At 34.5% G+C, this 17,500-nt stretch overlaps 3 protein-coding genes and 1 pseudogene across 9 annotated transcripts; 2 read left to right on the top strand and 2 right to left on the bottom strand.

Moving 5' to 3' along the window:
* The first annotated feature begins 1,224 nt into the window (after window positions 1–1,224).
* LOC111303269 (SPX domain-containing protein 1-like) lies at window positions 1,225–4,516 on the top strand. The gene is made up of 4 exons (XM_022899397.2): window positions 1,225–1,658; window positions 2,230–2,356; window positions 3,234–3,710; window positions 4,070–4,516. Exons 1-3 carry the CDS (start codon window positions 1,344–1,346, stop codon window positions 3,698–3,700), a joined length of 909 nt encoding a protein of 302 aa, XP_022755132.2. The 5' UTR covers window positions 1,225–1,343; the 3' UTR covers window positions 3,701–3,710; window positions 4,070–4,516.
* Window positions 4,517–4,713: 197 nt separating this feature from the next.
* LOC111303267 (heme oxygenase 1, chloroplastic-like) lies at window positions 4,714–13,760 on the top strand. 5 transcript variants are annotated; one of them, XM_089742170.1, is made up of 7 exons: window positions 4,714–5,267; window positions 6,461–6,684; window positions 7,052–7,159; window positions 11,273–11,337; window positions 12,781–12,938; window positions 13,025–13,097; window positions 13,235–13,760. In XM_089742170.1, the coding sequence occupies exons 1-5, from the start codon at window positions 4,841–4,843 to the stop codon at window positions 12,824–12,826; spliced, it is 870 nt and encodes a 289-aa protein (XP_089598296.1). In that variant the 5' UTR covers window positions 4,714–4,840; the 3' UTR covers window positions 12,827–12,938; window positions 13,025–13,097; window positions 13,235–13,760. The 5 variants fall into 5 exon arrangements, with proteins under 5 accessions (XP_089598296.1, XP_089598298.1, XP_089598297.1 ...); XM_089742172.1 differs by lacking the exon at window positions 13,025–13,097 and having other exon boundaries at window positions 13,235–13,759; XM_089742171.1 differs by lacking the exon at window positions 13,235–13,760 and having other exon boundaries at window positions 13,025–13,173.
* LOC111303270 (protein BUNDLE SHEATH DEFECTIVE 2, chloroplastic) lies at window positions 7,483–11,532 on the bottom strand. The gene is made up of 5 exons (XM_022899398.2): window positions 10,626–11,532; window positions 10,442–10,539; window positions 9,590–9,653; window positions 8,635–8,731; window positions 7,483–7,874 (listed from the first exon to the last, which is right to left on the bottom strand). The coding sequence occupies exons 1-5, from the start codon at window positions 10,681–10,683 to the stop codon at window positions 7,796–7,798; spliced, it is 396 nt and encodes a 131-aa protein (XP_022755133.1). The 5' UTR covers window positions 10,684–11,532; the 3' UTR covers window positions 7,483–7,795.
* Window positions 13,761–13,881: 121 nt separating the features above from the next.
* On the bottom strand, window positions 13,882–17,447 carry LOC111303266 (chaperone protein dnaJ 49 pseudogene; annotated as a pseudogene). Of its 2 annotated transcripts, none has more exons than XR_016326733.1 (2): window positions 16,074–17,447; window positions 13,882–14,197 (listed from the first exon to the last, which is right to left on the bottom strand). The product of XR_016326733.1 is annotated as a chaperone protein dnaJ 49 pseudogene, transcript variant X2 (transcript). The 2 variants fall into 2 exon arrangements; XR_016326732.1 differs by having other exon boundaries at window positions 16,085–17,447.
* Window positions 17,448–17,500: the final 53 nt, after the last annotated feature.

Genomic DNA, 17,500 nt, shown 5'->3' with positions numbered 1-17,500 from the left:
ACTGGACCATTAAGTTCCAGTGGAGTTTTATATTTATACACTTTTTATCTCCTTACAAGAATTTTTATTATTATAAAATATATCATTTATATAATTATATAATAAAAATATTAATAAATAAATAGATAAAAATAATAAATGTATAAATAAATAATCCATTTTTATAATCAAATAAATTTATAGTAAATATTAAAAAACAAATTTTATAATTAATTAATTAAAATAGATAACTAAATAAATTAGTATTATTAACTTTTATTTTAGGATGTGTAAATATGCTTTGTTTTGTTTAAATAATAATTATTTTTTATTAATATTTGAATGTTTTATTTTGTCAGATATTTTTATTTTAGTATTATATTTATAATTGTTACAAGTATTATTTTTTGAAATATTAAATATTTCAAATAATTTTTTATATTTAAAATTTTAAATTTTATTTCAACATAATTTAATACATGTCAATATTTTGATTGAATAAATTTTTAATATATTAAATATTAAATAATATTAAAATATACGTAAAAAATAATTTATTAGTATACTTTTAAATTAATATTTTTAACGATCATTTTTTTTCATTATAATTTATTTCATCTAAACACATATATCATTGATTTTACTCTTATCATTATAATATATAATTTCACAATTACAACAATTAATATCATTTTTACTATTATTTTTAATCTCACAAAAATCAATCTTATTATTCATCCAAATGGAATCTAAGCATTATATAACATATTTTCTTTCAATGAAAAATTATGAATAAATTGAAATTTAGGGGTCAATACATGTGTCATCCATCTCTTACCATTTTATCAATCTTTATTAAAGTTTTATTTTTTAAAATTATATTTACTATAATTTAAAATTTAAAATTATAAAATATCATGAATAAGTTGAATTAATTTTCACATTATATAAATATCTTAACTTTGTTAATCACAAGCAGCTACCAACTCAACAGTATCCAGTTCAGATCCAAACAAAAACTCCCTTCGTGCCGCCACAAAACCACGTCCAGTCAAAAAATTTAAAAAGAATTACCACGTGTCCAAACGTAATTCCTTTAAAATAAAATAATCCAAAACGAAATAATAATAAAATAAACAAACAAATACAAAACTAACACCTGTCTCTTTCCAAGGGAATAAAACCCGAGATATACTCTCGTTTTAGAAAATCCCAACGGATATTCACACCCCTACCCACCGAATATTCGTCCCTTTCCGTTATATCCGCCTCTGCCTCCGTTTTCTCTTAGTTTCCCTTACTTTCTTTCTCATTTTCTCACTAGCCTAACGCCCCCTTGAGAGTTGAAGAAGAGAGTTTTTGCCATGAAATTTGGGAAGAGCCTCAGTAACCAGATTGAGGAGACGTTGCCTGAATGGCGGGATAAGTTCCTTTCTTATAAGGATCTTAAGAAGAAATTGAAGCTTATTGAGCCTAAGTCCGGTGAGAGGCCGAATAAACGGCTTAGATTGGATGAAAATTCTGGTGACGTTGTCGACGCCGGAGATAAATTTGGCGTTGGCGATGGCGACGGTATGTCGACAGAGGAGACTGATTTTGTTAAGCTTTTGGAAGATGAGCTCGAGAAATTCAACACGTTTTTTGTTGAGAAAGAGGAAGAATACATCATAAGATTGAAGGTAGGTAATCCCACCTCTTGATGTGATTTCAATGTGTTTGGTTGGGAGAATTTTTTTGTTTTTCGTTTTTTTTCTCCTTCTTTCCCGGTAAACAAACAGGGGTTGTAAAATTAATTAACGGAGCCTAAAACGTGGTCGATTACTGTAATGGCTGATTTTCTTTCCCTTAAACATTTTTCTTGTCAACTTGCTAGAAATTCCTTCAATAACTAGCGCACATACATTAAGGGTTTGGACCTTGAAGCACAAGCTCTAGTTTGCATGTTAATGTTCTGCCAATTAACTTTTCTGTTACCTCCAAGACCATATGACATGTTATTGAAAGATAAAAATTTACGTGCTTGAAAGTTGATACTGAAAATATAGAATTACGATTGGATTACTGCAATGGAAGATTTTAGGAATTTTTATTAAAAAGAAAAGGGTGAAATTTATTTGATGTAATAAATTTTTGATTATGAAGATTGCTGGGTAAAGATTCTAAATTCGAGATGCAATGCTTTTAAGTTTGACCATATGGTTTTTCATTTTTGTAAAATTTATGTTAATTTTATTTTGGGTTGGGGTGCAGGAATTACAAGACAGTGTGGCAAAGTCAAAGGATTCTAATGAAAAGATGATAATGATTAGGAAGGAGATAGTGGACTTCCATGGCGAGATGGTTTTGTTAGAGAATTATAGCGCCCTTAATTACACAGGTACTCCACCTTTTCTTTTGTTCGCTTCTTCTGTTTGTTTAATCAAAGATATTGCCACTTGCTTTCTTTTAATGCTTTACATAGTTGATTGTACCATTTTGCAAATCCTGTAGAACAGCCCGTTAGTGTTACATCCATTTCTCTTAAAGTTGTAATTACTCTATTCCTTTTATATGTTGCAAGCTTCCTTTTTATATCAGTATTCTGCCAGACAACTTATCCACATCCATTTTTTAATTAAACATTAAATATTCAACCTTCCTTTGTTCGGAGCATTTGCTTCAGCATATGCAATCATTATATGGATTACTTATAGTACAGGCATCATAAAGTTATACTTCGATTATGGGTGTATGTGAGTCTGGTATGACATACAGTGCTCTCTCTCAAACTATCTGGATGGTATGTGGGCTGCTTATGAAGTACTATTTCTTTGTCCTTCTTAAGATGATGTGAATTTATTCTAAATAGACCTCTTATCCTACTAGTGCAGTGCAGACCTGCATCATAGTGCCATAGTCTCTTTGGAAACTGATCCATTATCTATAGAGCTTTTTCCTCCCTACTTTGAGAACTAAAAAGCTGAGAAGATAATTTGTTTGTAATTATTAAAAAAAAAGAAAAAGAAAAACACACAGAGGGTCCAATGATTTACTCGCTTATTAGGAAGATCATTCACATTTCTAATCTGTCTTTTGTATGGCTTGTATGGATGGAAAGAAAGAATGTAACAGCTTTCTCCGGTTGTTTGTTTAAGTAGTAGTTGCTAACTGAAATAGGGGGAAAATTCCCTGGACTGTTGGAATTAACAATAGTGTTACAAGAATACTTAATTATATCAAGTGAATAAATCATAAACACAATATGCTCTGAACAGGGTTGGTGAAAATACTGAAGAAGTATGACAAAAGAACTGGTGCTTTGATACGCTTGCCTTTCATTCAAAGGGTCTCGCAACAGCCCTTCTTCACTACAGACTTGCTTTACAAGCTGGTCAAGGAGTGTGAGGCAATGCTGGACCATCTCTTCCCCAAGAATGAAAAACCAGCTTCAACTGAAGCAAAGAATGGGGATGACAGTGGGGACGGTGAGGATGACAGGTGCGATCCTTCAACATCCTTAACGTCTAAGAGTGCAGATCTGCTCAGAATGCCGAAAGAGCTGGCGGAGATAGAGTACATGGAGAGCCTATATATGAAAAGCACCATATCAGCATTGCGTGTTTTGAAGGAAATTCGGAGTGGAAGCTCAACTGTCAGTGTTTTTTCATTGCCGCCATTGCAAATAAGAGGATTGGACGAGTCATGGAAAAAGATTCCTGTTCTTGAACAAGAAGCCAAATAGTTGAATTTTGGTATAATGCAAGTCTTAGTTACTAACACATGTAAATGTTATATATATTGAAGCTACATCAGTTGTCATGGGTAAAATTAAGTTAAACAATTATGTTGATCATGTTAAGCCAATATCTATATTCTCCACCCACCACAGTCAGTGTGTTAATCTCCCCTACTCCCGATGGACTGCAAAATTGCAATTTTTTTTTTTTGTACCGCACGTATTATCACTGTAATTAACCTCAAGAAAGACTTTGGAACTTTAACAGGATATGCTACTCTTCCATGAATAAGATATGTTATTGTTTTTTTTCTCCTACATATGTTTTTTCTTTTTTTCATACCAAAACAAATGTTAATGCATTTTTGTGTTCAGGATGTGGTTTCCTACGACCGATACATAAGGAAGCCTTAAAGAACAAGAAAAGGGAAAGAGCTCCAAGGAAACAACAGTAAACGATACGATTCATACAAAGCATCTAACTGGAGGAGCAGCGGCTAGGTCAATTAGAGGCAAAATTTTCTTCTTTATCAACAAAACCAGAGAGGAAGTTCAAGAAAATGCAAGAATTTATTGCTGCCATGACGGTTAAGATTGACAATACGCAGCCAAGTAAAAGTCTAAGAAATAATTGAGAGTTCCAATGGGCAAAGTCATTACGAAAGTGGTTGAACTGGAAGTAATGGATCAACTCATGATGACTATTATTTCACGCGCTGTAATGGGTGTGAAGATCCGATAGGGTGGATTTGTTGTGTAATTTTTGGATTTCATTGAACACATGAAGAGGATAATGTCCCATTAACCTCTTTTAATTTGGAAGAGATGCTCAACTATGGTTCCAATAACACAGCAATGGCTGATTTCTCCCAGATCTCACACAACCGAGAAGCAACCCATGCCCTTGCCAATTACTATCACAATTTTTAATTTTTAAACAAAAAAAACTTTTTTTTCCTTCTTTAGAATTCCTTACTTTTTTAAAATATAAATAATCTGTTTCTATTGCTATAACTTCGAGAGTACTTGAGCCGCCAACTCAAACTTTTTAATATTTTCTTTTCTATTGAAAACTCTCTCGTTTTCTTCTTCTTCACTACAACCAGACCAACCCCATATAAAATTTATCAAGAAATCTCCCCTTCAATGGCGTCTCTGACCCCAATTTACCAATCCCACTTCCTTTTTAAAAGACCCAACTTTACGCCCCCTCCGCCTCCCAATTTCTCTTCCAGTTTTATCCCCATGGATTTTCCATATTCCAAAACTCAGTCTTTTAAACTTCCCAGGATGGCTATTAGGAACTACGTCGTATCAGCCACGACGGCGGAGAAGCCACGGAAGAGGTACCCTGGGGAGGCTAAAGGGTTTGTGGAAGAGATGAGGTTCGTGGCTATGAAATTGCATACGAGAGAGCAGGCAAAGGAAGGAGAAAAGGAAGTGAAAGAGCCCGAAGAACGGCCCGTGGGGAAATGGGAGCCTAGCGTTGATGGTTACTTGAAGTTCCTTGTGGATAGCAAGTTTGTTTATGATACCCTTGAAGGGATTATTGATAAGGCTGCTTTTCCTAGCTGTAAGTTTCCTGCAATAGCGCTTAATGTTTTGTTATAGGTGGAGGATTGCTAATACGATTTAAGATGGGTCTCAACTTCAAGACTTTATCTATCTAGGAGGATCTAATGTAATGGAGTTTTACTAATTCTATGTTTGTGTAGGGTCGTGATTCGTTGTAGAATTGTGTATGTGTGAAACGAGGGGGTTTAGTATGGGAAAATAAGACAAGAATGAACCTTGAAGTTTTTACATGATGGTATTTAGGTTGACTTTTTGTTATATGGCACAAGGGAGTTTAACTTTGAGTAATGTCGCTCAATTTGACTAAAAATCTATAGTTATGGAGATTGAATGCGTCTTTTTTCACGAAATCAGTGATCTCCTCTTATGTATGTATGGGGAATGACAAACTAAGAATGCAGATTGAATGCTATGTCAGGTTAGAGGTAGAGTTTTCAAGTTGAGTAGAGTAACTGTTTGTGGCGAGCTTTAAAGTGAGGGTATTTTTGAAAAAATAGAAAGTTGAAAGATAACAGTCAGGTGCAAATGTAGGAAAGCAAATGTAGGGAGTGTTTCCTACATTTGCGTTCCGACTCAGAAGTAAGAAATCAGGACGAAGGAGGTTGGAAAGAGAGAAAGGTAAAAGGATAAGTTAAAATGGAATATAGGATGATAATATTTGGATGTCTATATTTATAAATAAAAAATAATAGTTTAATGAAAATCAATAATAACGTAATCAAATTGATGTGATATTAAATATGTATCGATATTACGTGTGAAATGTCTTTGACTATTTGATAAGATCCTAATAAAAAAAAAGAGATCATTATACTTTTTGGATCACTAAATATCCTTAACAGTACCAATCCTGTACCAAAAATTTTTTTTTCCCTTTTTGCACCCTCTGTTCTTTGGTCCAATGGTTTGATGAAGGTAGATTTGAATTTGATGGCCTTTCACTGAACCACCAAAGCACTTTAGCATATAACCTAGATGATTGAATTGTAGCCATTTAATCCTTGAAATGAATGCCCTTAAAAGTGGTGCTAACTTTGGGTTAAATCCCAAGTTTCAGATGGTTTATCATGCATCACCCTGTTCATAGTTTGCTCATGTGATGTGTGTCCTTGCATATGTTTCTTGAGTGTGGTATTTTATTGTTTTACATAATGCTAGAAAACTAAAGTGATATACCTAGGTCTGCTGCAGATGCTGAATTCAGAAACACTGGATTAGAAAGGTCTGAAAAATTGGCAAAGGATTTATGGTGGTTCAAAGAGCAAGGTTATGCCATTCCAGAACCATCTTCTCCTGGTGTTACCTATGCCAAGTATCTTAAAGAATTATCTGAGAAGGATCCTCAAGCATTCATATGCCATTTCTACAACATTTATTTTGCCCACTCTGCTGGTGGTCGGATGATTGGGAAGAAGGTAAACAAAATATTTGCCTCGAATGTGCGTTGAAAAGAATATTACTCAGTCCTGACCTACACTGCGGAGAAGCAAGCATGTGGTTCTTTGCTTTCTGTCTCTGTCTCTCTTCGTCTCCCTATCTCTTTCATTTCCAGTTGGGTCAGCTCATATATCTGACAAGTTCTATCTAATAATGGATACCCCATCGGCATGCTTATCTTGTAACATGTAACATGCGGGCACTTCCCACAATCGATATGGTCCTTCCTCCCTCTCCATCTCTCTCTCTCTCTCTCTCTCCCCCTTAAAATGTCCTTTGGTAAATATCATCTCAATTTATGAGCTGGTATACTCAAACCTCCTTTTCTCCCCCTCTTAACATCAGGTAGCTGAGAAGATACTTGACAAGAAGGAGTTGGAATTTTATAAATGGGATGGTGACCTTTCCCAACTTTTGCAGACTGTCAGGGATAAGCTGAATAAAGTTTCCGAGGTAATTTTCTTTGTATTGTTGCAGAATTCTCTTGTAAACTCCATTCTGTGTATGACTAACACCTATATTCATCTCTGGAAGTTCAGAGATGGACTAGAGATGAGAAGAACCACTGTTTGGAAGAAACCGAGAAATCATTCAAGTATTCTGGGGAAATCCTTCGACTAATATTGTTATAGCGTGCATAACTGTATTGTTGTTCTGCTCTTGTGTAAGTACAGGCGTAAGCCAAAATATGTCTGTTACTCTCGGTTAAACCCTGGCTTTTTCTTATATAATTGTTTCGTTCAAAAACAAAATGACTTTCATTGTCCATATCACAATTTGAATAAATCTAGAATTATGAAATTAGGCTAAAATAATCTGATACCAGCTTGACAGTTGACCCACTGGAATGCCATTAATCTACTGTCCAAGTTCCAGAAAACATTCCAACCGAAAAAAAAAAAAAAGTAGCATAGAGCAGGTACTCTGGACTGGAGTATAGGCATGGCGACAGGTTGAACCATTTCTAAGAAGAACGACCTCATGACTGAAGCAAAGGGTATTGTTTATCTAAGAAACAAAACAAAATTACAAAAGATGATACTAGTAAATATAAATATCCTTGAAGACAACCAAATTTGAGCTTTTACATCAGTCATCAAATGTGCTCATAAACCCACCAATGAAGCCAGCTCCATTACAATTCCCACATAAAATCTCCCTTTTTCCCCTGCAACAAAACATACATTAATCGTATCAAGTGCTGATTGCTAACAATTCTACATGTTTAATCTAAAGAATTGTGGAATAGAATGCTATTGATGCACTGAAAAAACTACTTCCAAGAATTGTGATGCTATGTTAGTAAAATACAGGCTGAAGGAAGATTAGAGTATGAGTGCATGACCAATGCATATGTCCTTGAATCTAGTATTCCTAACTCATCGAACTTAGGGCTCCTAAATGAGAAAACCAGAAATGTGATGAACTCATGCAGTGGACTGGCCTTGGAACCAAGAATGTTTCCATTTCTACAATTGGAAGTGATGGATTAAATGGTAGATAAGTCCCACTATTAGGTGTCAATTATCAATTACTTTTGGTTTGCCAATAGAAAAAGTGATGTCAATTCTCTTAGACATTTATAGAATCCGGTCTGTCCTAAACATAGAACTCACAGAAGAATCCTATGAATTGTGGCCATTTGACCTGCTCATAGATAATATTTTATTTTCTTTTGCAACAAAAATTGCAACATCAGTATTCCATCTTGTTCTCAATAATGATTCGAAATACAAAAAGAAAAAAATCGAACTTTCAATTCTTGATTTATCCCCTTCTGCAGACAACAGAATAAAGAAGCAAGAATGAATAATTAACTTTGAATGTGATCAGTAACTGGTGATGACAGAAATGATGTTAATGCAAGCTACCACAACTGGGGAGGGTAAGGGGGGAGGAAGGAGGAGTCAGAAGAGGAGATGGGGCACCTGCAAAGCCAACATAGCCCACCAGCTTTAAATTGTCCGTCAAAGTGATCAACAGAATTAACTCCAGTACCTTTGCATTGGGAACACTGTTTGGCACCTGGTAGTTGGGTATAGAAAATAGTTATAATTGTATGTTGGTTGTATTAGAATAAGAGAACTCAAACAAAGAACTCTTAAGTGATTCTTCATAGAAACGTCAAATAGTTCAAAGAAGATAGGGAACACAAAGCATTCACACCTAACAAGCATAGGCTCATGATATGGAAGAATTACGAATTAACAAATAGGAAGAGTTTTTTTTTTTTTTTTCCCAAGAGTGGTCAAGCTAAGAGAGCAAATAGGAATGTCCCTCTTTGGCTAAGAAGCCTTCTTCCGCACTTGAGAAGAAGGAATTTTTGTTCACTTCTCTTGGATTGTCATTTTTCATTTTAGTTCTCATTCACTTCCAGAAAAAGGAAACCATACCGCTCTGCTGCCCTTTGTATTGAATCACTATGAAGCACACAGCATCCAAGTATTTCTATGTTTAACCAATCTAGTGATCCTTATATAACATTGAATGATTGTGGGCATCACTGGATATGTATAGACAAAAAATGCTGGATGCTTACATTGGCTTACTTTTTACATATAGTAATCATACATCGTCATTCAGCAGGAATATATATAGAACAGAATGCCATTACTAAAAACTCATATAAATGGCAGTTCAAAGCGTCCTTCTAGATTGATATTTAAGATACCCCATATAATATTAACAGCACAAAGTCTTAAATTCAACAGTTCAATTGATATCAGTATATATCAATAGAAAAAGACTGCTTCATTTCAGGCCTTAGACCGCATAAAAACATTATCATAATCAACAAAATATATAGTTAAACGAAACAAGAAACCTAATCTTCGACAAAAAGACCAGACCAAAGATAAAGTAATTTGCCACAATTTTGCTTACCATTTCCATCACAATCAGCGCAGAGAATGCTATTTGGTTTAGTACTTTGACTTTCATCTGCAGCCTGTTAAACCAAAAGCTAAGGTAACTCGCAAGCCGCAAAATACAGTAAGGATAAGAAGAAATTAAGAACAGAGATTTTAACAAAACCGAACTTCCCCCTTCACGTTCCACCCTTTTCATTTCCAGTTCCATACAAAGATCTGCGCCTTATTTGTGTTAAGCCTATATTCCATGCCATCAGCCACAGCAAGCCTTTCATATAGGCCTCAGCCTGAATTATTCAGCCTTTAACCATGATAATGCCTATCCATACAATCAGAATCACTGGTTCTAGTGTATGAATTCGTAACCCGCATACTCTCTCCATCCCATGAATTAATTACTTATTCATAACCAACTTACCCTCATAGCTGAATACTGAAACATTAACAATCTAGGTCTGGTCTAAGAACTATAAAGCTGAATGTCGCATTCTTTTTCCCAGTTCTCTATTTTATCATCCTTCGCAAAAATGGGCAACTTCCTTAGCCATTTCCAGAAATCACTATGACCTAGTTAACAAAAAAAAATCATTCTAATTCATATCTTGAGTCTTGACCACCATTTCCTTCCTTTTACTAGATGTTCCCCGACAAAACAAATATATCAAATACAATAAAAAAATCCAAGTTACAAACCGTTAGCATCTAAATCATCCCTTCACAGTTCCCACCTTGCAAAATTTTAAAAATGGGTATGAGCCCATTATCAAGAATTGTGCAACTACAACATTTCCATTTCCCCAGCTTTACTAACAAAATGCAAAACTAAGGCTAATTATTAAATGGGATAGTTAAAAAAAACTCTCACCTTAGCCTCTAAAGATTGAATTCTGGCACTCCTGGAGCTCTTAAACATTTCATTTACCCGAAGAACCTTCCTTGGAACAGAATTATCAATGATTATCCCTAAAACCAATGTGGAATACGATAAAGTCAAAACTTGGTAACTTTAGATTAAATCAATATCACTAAAACATCCACCTTTAGAGTACCTGGTTTGTTGGGAGTGTTGAAGGAACAAACAGAAGTGAAACACAGAGAGTTTGCCATTCCTATTTATTCTTAAGAGGGTTTTCGATACGGTGCCTATCACTTTTTTGAAGTGCTTTGTCCTTTAAAGCTTTGAACTTTCGGACAAGAAACAAAGAGAAAGTGTGGGTCTTTCGGTAGTTCTACTAGATAAGGCAAAACGTAGGCAAAGACATACAGTTTACATGAATTACCTAAATGTCCTTATCATAGCGGTTAATGATTTTATTGCTACCGGAAACAAGGGGCAATGAGGTCAATTTATTCTACGAAAACCACGAACCAGAAGTTTTAATTTTTTTTCATGCCTAAAAATAAGAAAAAAAAAGTTGTTTTGGGCAAAAACAATGAAAAGAAAAAGGCTAGTGGTGTCCTGTTGACTGCTGCTCCGTTTTCAGGGATGTTAATCTTACTCATATTCATAAGAGTAATTGGTAGATGAAGTACCAAATCAGAATCAAAGTAATTGGTAGATGAAGGTGAAAGAATTTAATTTATGCCCAGGTTGGTGACGGGAACTATGAAATGTGATTGAACTAATTTTGGGTTATGGGTCCAGTTTTATTAATTGTACCTCATGGTTTGAGATGGCTACTTTGATGCTTGGCAGCTTGGAAGGAAGGTCCAGAAGAAAGAAACTGTGATTCCTGATCCCGATTATCGCATACCTACTTGGTAGGTACTCTACTTTTCCTACTTAGACCTTCTGAGTGATGAAGAACTTGAGCTGTTTGCTGGTCTTGAATGGTATTCAGATGAACTTAACTTTCTTAATCAAGTTTGCCTGTTTTGTCTGTTGATGAACATACTATCAAAACAAGGACCACAATGGTTCTTCAACAATCGGTTGTTTGTGTCTATCTGTCGATGATGATGGTCTGGAGGCTAGGCCCTTTCGAAATATGTACAAATATCCAAACTACATTCTGGTTTTTGAGCAAGGTTGCATTTCTAGTTGCATCATCTTAGATATGGGTTCTGCACTGGCCTGAGAGCAATCTTTTATTGCTACCTATGTCTCTGTTTGCTTCTTTTATAACATGCGTATTTAGTGTATTAATCTTATTACTAACTAGCCTTATAACAATCTTTTGTTGATTTTGATCTTTATAAAATTGAATGGGCACATTTTTTACTGTTATGAATCAATTCTCTTCAATTATTTTTAAATATGACTGTATTTCATAACGTGTGTAAGAAAGATTTTAATGTCATGTGATATTTAAAATTGATATCAAATTAATTATATGTTATTTTATTTAAATTTTAATTAAATATAATTTTTTTATTAATTTTGATATTTAAATATTAAAAAAATCATTAAGTTTTTACAAAAAAAAAAATCTCACTTCATTATTATTCAAAATAAATTCATTGTTCACTTAAAGTGATCTATTATCAGATTTATTAAATATCTTATGAAAAAAATTATTTACATACTTTTTATTTTTTTACAAATATTAATTACAAATAATGATACAAACATATTTACAAGTTTTTAATTAAAAAATAATATATTTATATTTTTTAAAAAAATTTCAATTTAATTTTTATTTACATCAATTAACTAAATAATGAATAAATAAATATAAAAATAGGCAAATAAATGTAAAGAAACAAACTAGCAAAACAAAATAATTTTGTAAAAAAAAAATTATTAACACAAATATTACCTCAAGACACATTAAATAACAAATAAATATAACACCACAAAAAAAAATATATATCTAATCAATTCTCCTGGACCAACCTAAAAAAAAGCCTAATGCCAAGAAAAATTTTGCTTGATTCTATTTGCCTTGATATCATGTACATGCCTTTCTCTTTTTTTGCTTGGTGATTCTTCTTCTTCTTACCGAGAACTTTTTCCTTAAAGCTCAAAGTTTTGTGTTGCTTGATAATTATTGATTGTATTATTTTTTCTTAATTCTTTGATTGTTGATGATTTTTAATTGAGAATTAAATTTTTTATATAAAGATTGAATCTCTTTTCAATTTAAAAAATTTTAATGCCTGCTAATAGATCCTATCATTTTTTTTTTTTTTTTGTAAAAACTTGATTCCGAATAATTATATAAATCAAACTTAGTCTATAAGAGATTATCATGCTTCTTTCAGGGTTCAGTGGCCTGATAGCCTATGCCGGATTCTTCGCGGTATGTGAGCCCAAGAAGGGAGAGAAGGTGTTTGTTTCTGCTGGTTCTGGATCAGTTGGAAATTTGGTTGGACAATTTGCAGAAGCGTGCGTGGTTGGCTGCGCTAGAAGCAAAGAAAATGTTAGTTTAACTAATTTCATACTCATTATTCAAGGTTTAATTGGTTTGAAGAATCTTAATTGAAAGCTATAGTTTAAAAAGTTTAGGTAGCTTTGCTTAAAGAAAAGCTTAGCTTTGATAATGCCTGGAAGAAACTGATTTGAAGTCAGCTCTCAAAAGGTGACGACCTGAACATTTTTTCAATTACCTATATGTAATTCATAGTATATAAAGTAATAAATATGTCCATTTGGAATGTTAAGTGAGCAACTTATAGATCGATAACAAATTAAGTGCAGTTGCATTGAATTCTGCAGGCCCTTGACATGTATTTCGACAACGTGGAGGGAGAAATGCAAGGAGCAACTATGGATAACATGAACATCAATGGAAGGATAGCTGTGTTTGGGGAAATGTCAAAGTATGCTGATGCCGAAAAACGAGATGCAGTGAGTATGATTGACTTAATATACAAGAGAATCAAATTCCCACATGATTGCTTGAACATTTTTGCAAATTTTTTTTTGTCGAAAAAAGTTTAGAGGCAAGGAGATTACCTCCTTTTTTAGATTAGAGTAAGTCAACTCAATTAAAATTTACAAATCCATTAGAATTTATGAATTCATTGGACTTTCACCTGCAAATTTTTCGAACCTATAAATCACCTATCATTTCCCTCTTACCGCTTTTGTCAACCTCGCTACCAACATTTTTGAAAGTTTCCTTTCAACAACTTGTGATCACGTTCTCACTGGTTAAATCCAGCCATTGGAAGAAATCTCAGATGGGGTTGAGAGTATCCCCTCTGCTTTTATCAATCTGTTCCGATGTCAAACATTCGACTAGGCTGCTGTGTTATATCCGCATAAAATTAAAATTAAAGGATTCATGGCATAATGATAGTCTTCTGCTATGTCAGTTAATTTAACTTTTTTAATTTTTTGGAAAGGGAGAAATAACTTCATTAACATCAAAATGGGTGGTGCATATTCCATATCAGTCCAGACAATGTTCTGGACATACATCACTCTCTATATATAGCATCTTACATCAAACAATACGTCAATACCACGAAAAATTTAGTATGCGGTCTAATGTTCTCTGACTAAGAATGAGAACACACTATACAGGATCTGAAAACCTTAACTTTGAAATTACAGAAGATTTTGCCATGTCATGAGTATTGTCTAATACAGATTGCGGTTGATATGTGTTTGCATAGCACAGAAAGCAGAGTGCGCCAACGCGAAAAGTGTGGCCTTTTTCATTCGGTCTGCCACCTGCATCAGAAATGCACATTGTTAGCCTATTAAGATGAAGGAAAAGTTATCCTTCTCAACATCTTCATCAGCATCAAACATGTAAATCAATGCAAGCAATGACAACAGGTATTGAACTCCCGATGATACCGGCTAAAGTGACAGAAGTATTCACAACAGATGCAACCCATAGGAATTTCCCCATTATGAACTAAACTACACTTTAGATCAAAGGATAAATATGTTTTTTTCATATATATTATATAAAAATATGTATATAAATATATAATATATATCTGGCTTCTTGTAGATGATATCCAATTCATTCATTAGGATTACCGTAATGAAAAATTCCACCTCACCTACTCCAAAAATTGACACTAGGTGGATAAATCTCATATAGAAAGAGCTAAGCTCCTGACACCACATATAAACCCACAGGTAATTAATGAAGCTCAAAATTGGGCTAAGACGGTAAATATTTTTATTTAGAGGGACCAATGAAATAAGAAAATCAGCATGCTACAAATGGAAAGATACCAATGTTGCATGGTCAAACAACATCCTAATTCTAAACTCAAACAATAGTAATCAAAGAGATTAGATATGCCAAAAGCAGACGATGGATTCAAGTTGTAATTACTCAAATTGCTCCAGGAGCACAACATAAGAACAGGCAGCCACTAGAGCTAAGCTCCAGCATTGTAGAAAATATAACTATTTATGCACTTTAATTAAAACACAGTTCTTGGTCTTTCCAAAGGCACAGTTTGAAAGAGGCAAACTTTCTGTCACGTTTGAGTCACACAGATAATCATGCAATAAGAGACGAATTTATTTAATTGTGACAAGTCAAATTGTAGGATCGTATACAAGTATTGTTAACACAAAAGTTTCAACACTCATACGAGGAAGCTGCCTCTTAGTGCAAATGAGTATAAGAACGCCAGGTACTAAGAAAAATTACAGAGTAACATAGCTTTCCTTATTTTGTTAAAACCAGAGCAAGGAAATAAGTGGAAACTTGGAATAGAACAATATCAATCAAGAGTTTTTTTAAGGAAAAATAAAGCAGTTTGTAGGCTTGAATAGGGACACGATAGGAGAAGTTTCATTGAAGGTAAGTATTAGTTGTGGATATGTTCCATAGCTTCTTAATGCAAGTCCTAGGATGTTTGACGTCTGAGGTCAAATAAGTCAGTTTGATGGCTCAAGTCTTGGGGTAATAGTTTATTTTATGTGTATTTTTTTTCTACTTTTCTCTATTTTTTCTTTCCTTTCCCCCTTTTTTAACTAGGTTAGACAAAAGGACAGCTTTGTGACAAAACAAAAAGATGAGGCATTATTTCGAATGGCCGGAAAAGTCCCAAGACCTCATCCCTAGTAACAACAAACATAATTCTAACAACAAAGATGTAGTAGCATCTATTGCTGCAATAAAATGCTTTAAGAACTATTTTCAATGGGCAAAAGAATGAAGTTCGAAAGAATTAGTGCATATTTAAGGAACAAAAAACAAACATGTTTCAACTCTAACTGAAATACATTTAATTTTAATCATCATCAAAGTTAACAACACACAATCTTGTTATACTCGAGGCACAAACATATCATTCAGGCATAGATAAGGTTACTTTGGGAAATCAATATCAATATGCATAACAAGCTATCAAACTGCATACTCTGAACCAAAACTTTGAATATCTGCGATTGTAGACAGGTCATTATCGCATGTATTTTTCTTTAGTTAAATTAATATCCCATGGATGACTCGTGCTTATGGTCACAATTATTAGACTTAAACTAATATCCAAACCAACAAACAGCCATTTATCCTTCTAAACCTTAAAACTAAATGAATGCTAATAGCTTAAAAGAAAAAAAAAAATACACGAACATGGAAAAGACCTCAATGAAGCCATTAAGCTGCCGACTGAAACTTCTGCAACAAATCACAATGTGGAGTCTCACGAATAAATCCCCACTGCTGCCGCTGCAGCTCAAACCTACAATTCTGTGCCAAAACCGAATAATAATCTCTCTCAACACGGTCCTCGATCCTTATACGCTCAGGACTATTAACTGGATAATCCTGCTCAAATTTCATTGACCTCACATAATAGTTCACACCCTTCTGTGTAGTGAACTTGTACTCATAAGGATATGACCTGGACAGTGAAAAAACAGGCTCAGAAGACGGTAAAAAGTTCAACAAGAGAATTAACAGAACCGGTAACAACTGAATCAGCATCCGAATATTGAATCCAGTAGAGCCATGATCCCCCATTCTAGCTCCCATTCCAGGCCCAAAATTGAAACTTCGAAATTGGGTAGTTGCAGGAGGCATTCCACCAAAGAAGAAGTTCCTAAATATCTCATCTGCATCGAAATCAGCATCATAAAAACCATTAAATCCATTGCCTCCACCACGATAAGCTGAAGCTCTTCTTTCATAAACAGGTTCATCTGATCCAACAAGATCATATTTTTTCCTACTTTCTTCATTGCTTAGGCACTGAAACGCTTTTGAAACCGCCTTAAAGGCTTCCTCAGCGCCGTGAGCCTTGTTCTTATCAGGATGAACTTTCAAGGACAGTTTTCGATACGCTTTTCGAACATCTTCAACAGAACACGTTTTTTCTAACCCCAAAATTTCATAATAATCCTTCTTTTTCTTGATTTGCTTCACGATTGCAATTTGCTCTTCGGTGCAGGCAGCCGCGGCTGCCGATGGAGAAGAAGAAGAGGCAGCTGACTCAGTTGATGGATTCCTTTGGCGAATTGAGGGTTGATCGGAAGACGGCTTAGATTGAGAAGAATCGGACGGATGTTTGGTGGATCCGGGAGATTCCGGGGCGGGCCGATCGTCGGATTCCCTTTCGGCTGCTGCTGACAGGAGATTGTCAATGGGAAGTGTTGGGTCGAGGCGACGCGCTTTGGTGAGGAATTTGAGCGCACGGGCTCGATCTCCAGCGTCCAACGCTTCTTTTCCGATTTTCAAGCATTTAAAGGCATCATCTTTGTTGCCATCCATGTTTGAATTTAAAAAAAAAAAATACAAGAGGCAACGATTGAATTGAAGGGGAAATTTGGGGAAAAAATCTTGCCCTAGAAGAGCTAGGGGTGAAAAGGGAAAAGGATATTAGCTAATAAGGGTTCATATGCTATTGATAGTGAAATTGAGATGCCGGTTTGAGGGAAATTAGGGTTTCATGATTTGTGGAAAAGGGGAAGAAGAAAAGGAGAGAGAGAGAGAGAGAAATAGTTCAGTGAAACCGCCTTATCAAATAAATCGCTATTTTATTCAGGATTTTGGTTGGTAAT

This window comes from Durio zibethinus, chromosome 13 (assembly GCF_047325235.1).
Source record: "Durio zibethinus cultivar Kanyao isolate XHJ-2024 chromosome 13, ASM4732523v1, whole genome shotgun sequence".
NCBI classification, from domain to species: domain Eukaryota; kingdom Viridiplantae; phylum Streptophyta; class Magnoliopsida; order Malvales; family Malvaceae; genus Durio; species Durio zibethinus.
Note: the sequence above shows the minus strand (reverse complement) of the source record. Positions and strands in the feature narration are given on the sequence as shown.

Excerpts from the sequence above, each read along its gene's own strand:
- LOC111303269 (XM_022899397.2), top strand. The coding sequence starts at position 1,344 with ATGAAATTTGGGAAGAGCCTCAGTAACCAGATTGAGGAGACGTTGCCT. Across the intron at positions 1,659-2,229 it reads AATACATCATAAGATTGAAG|GAATTACAAGACAGTGTGGC; the intron begins GTAGGTAATCCC and ends GTTGGGGTGCAG. Across the intron at positions 2,357-3,233 it reads TAGCGCCCTTAATTACACAG|GGTTGGTGAAAATACTGAAG; the intron begins GTACTCCACCTT and ends TGCTCTGAACAG.
- LOC111303267 (XM_089742170.1), top strand. The coding sequence starts at position 4,841 with ATGGCGTCTCTGACCCCAATTTACCAATCCCACTTCCTTTTTAAAAGA. Across the intron at positions 6,685-7,051 it reads GTCGGATGATTGGGAAGAAG|GTAGCTGAGAAGATACTTGA; the intron begins GTAAACAAAATA and ends TCTTAACATCAG. Across the intron at positions 11,338-12,780 it reads GATTATCGCATACCTACTTG|GGTTCAGTGGCCTGATAGCC; the intron begins GTAGGTACTCTA and ends TGCTTCTTTCAG.
- LOC111303270 (XM_022899398.2), bottom strand. The coding sequence starts at position 10,683 with ATGGCAAACTCTCTGTGTTTCACTTCTGTTTGTTCCTTCAACACTCCC. Across the intron at positions 8,732-9,589 it reads CGCTGATTGTGATGGAAATG|GTGCCAAACAGTGTTCCCAA; the intron begins GTAAGCAAAATT and ends CCCAACTACCAG. Across the intron at positions 7,875-8,634 it reads GGGCTATGTTGGCTTTGCAG|GGGAAAAAGGGAGATTTTAT; the intron begins GTGCCCCATCTC and ends GTTTTGTTGCAG.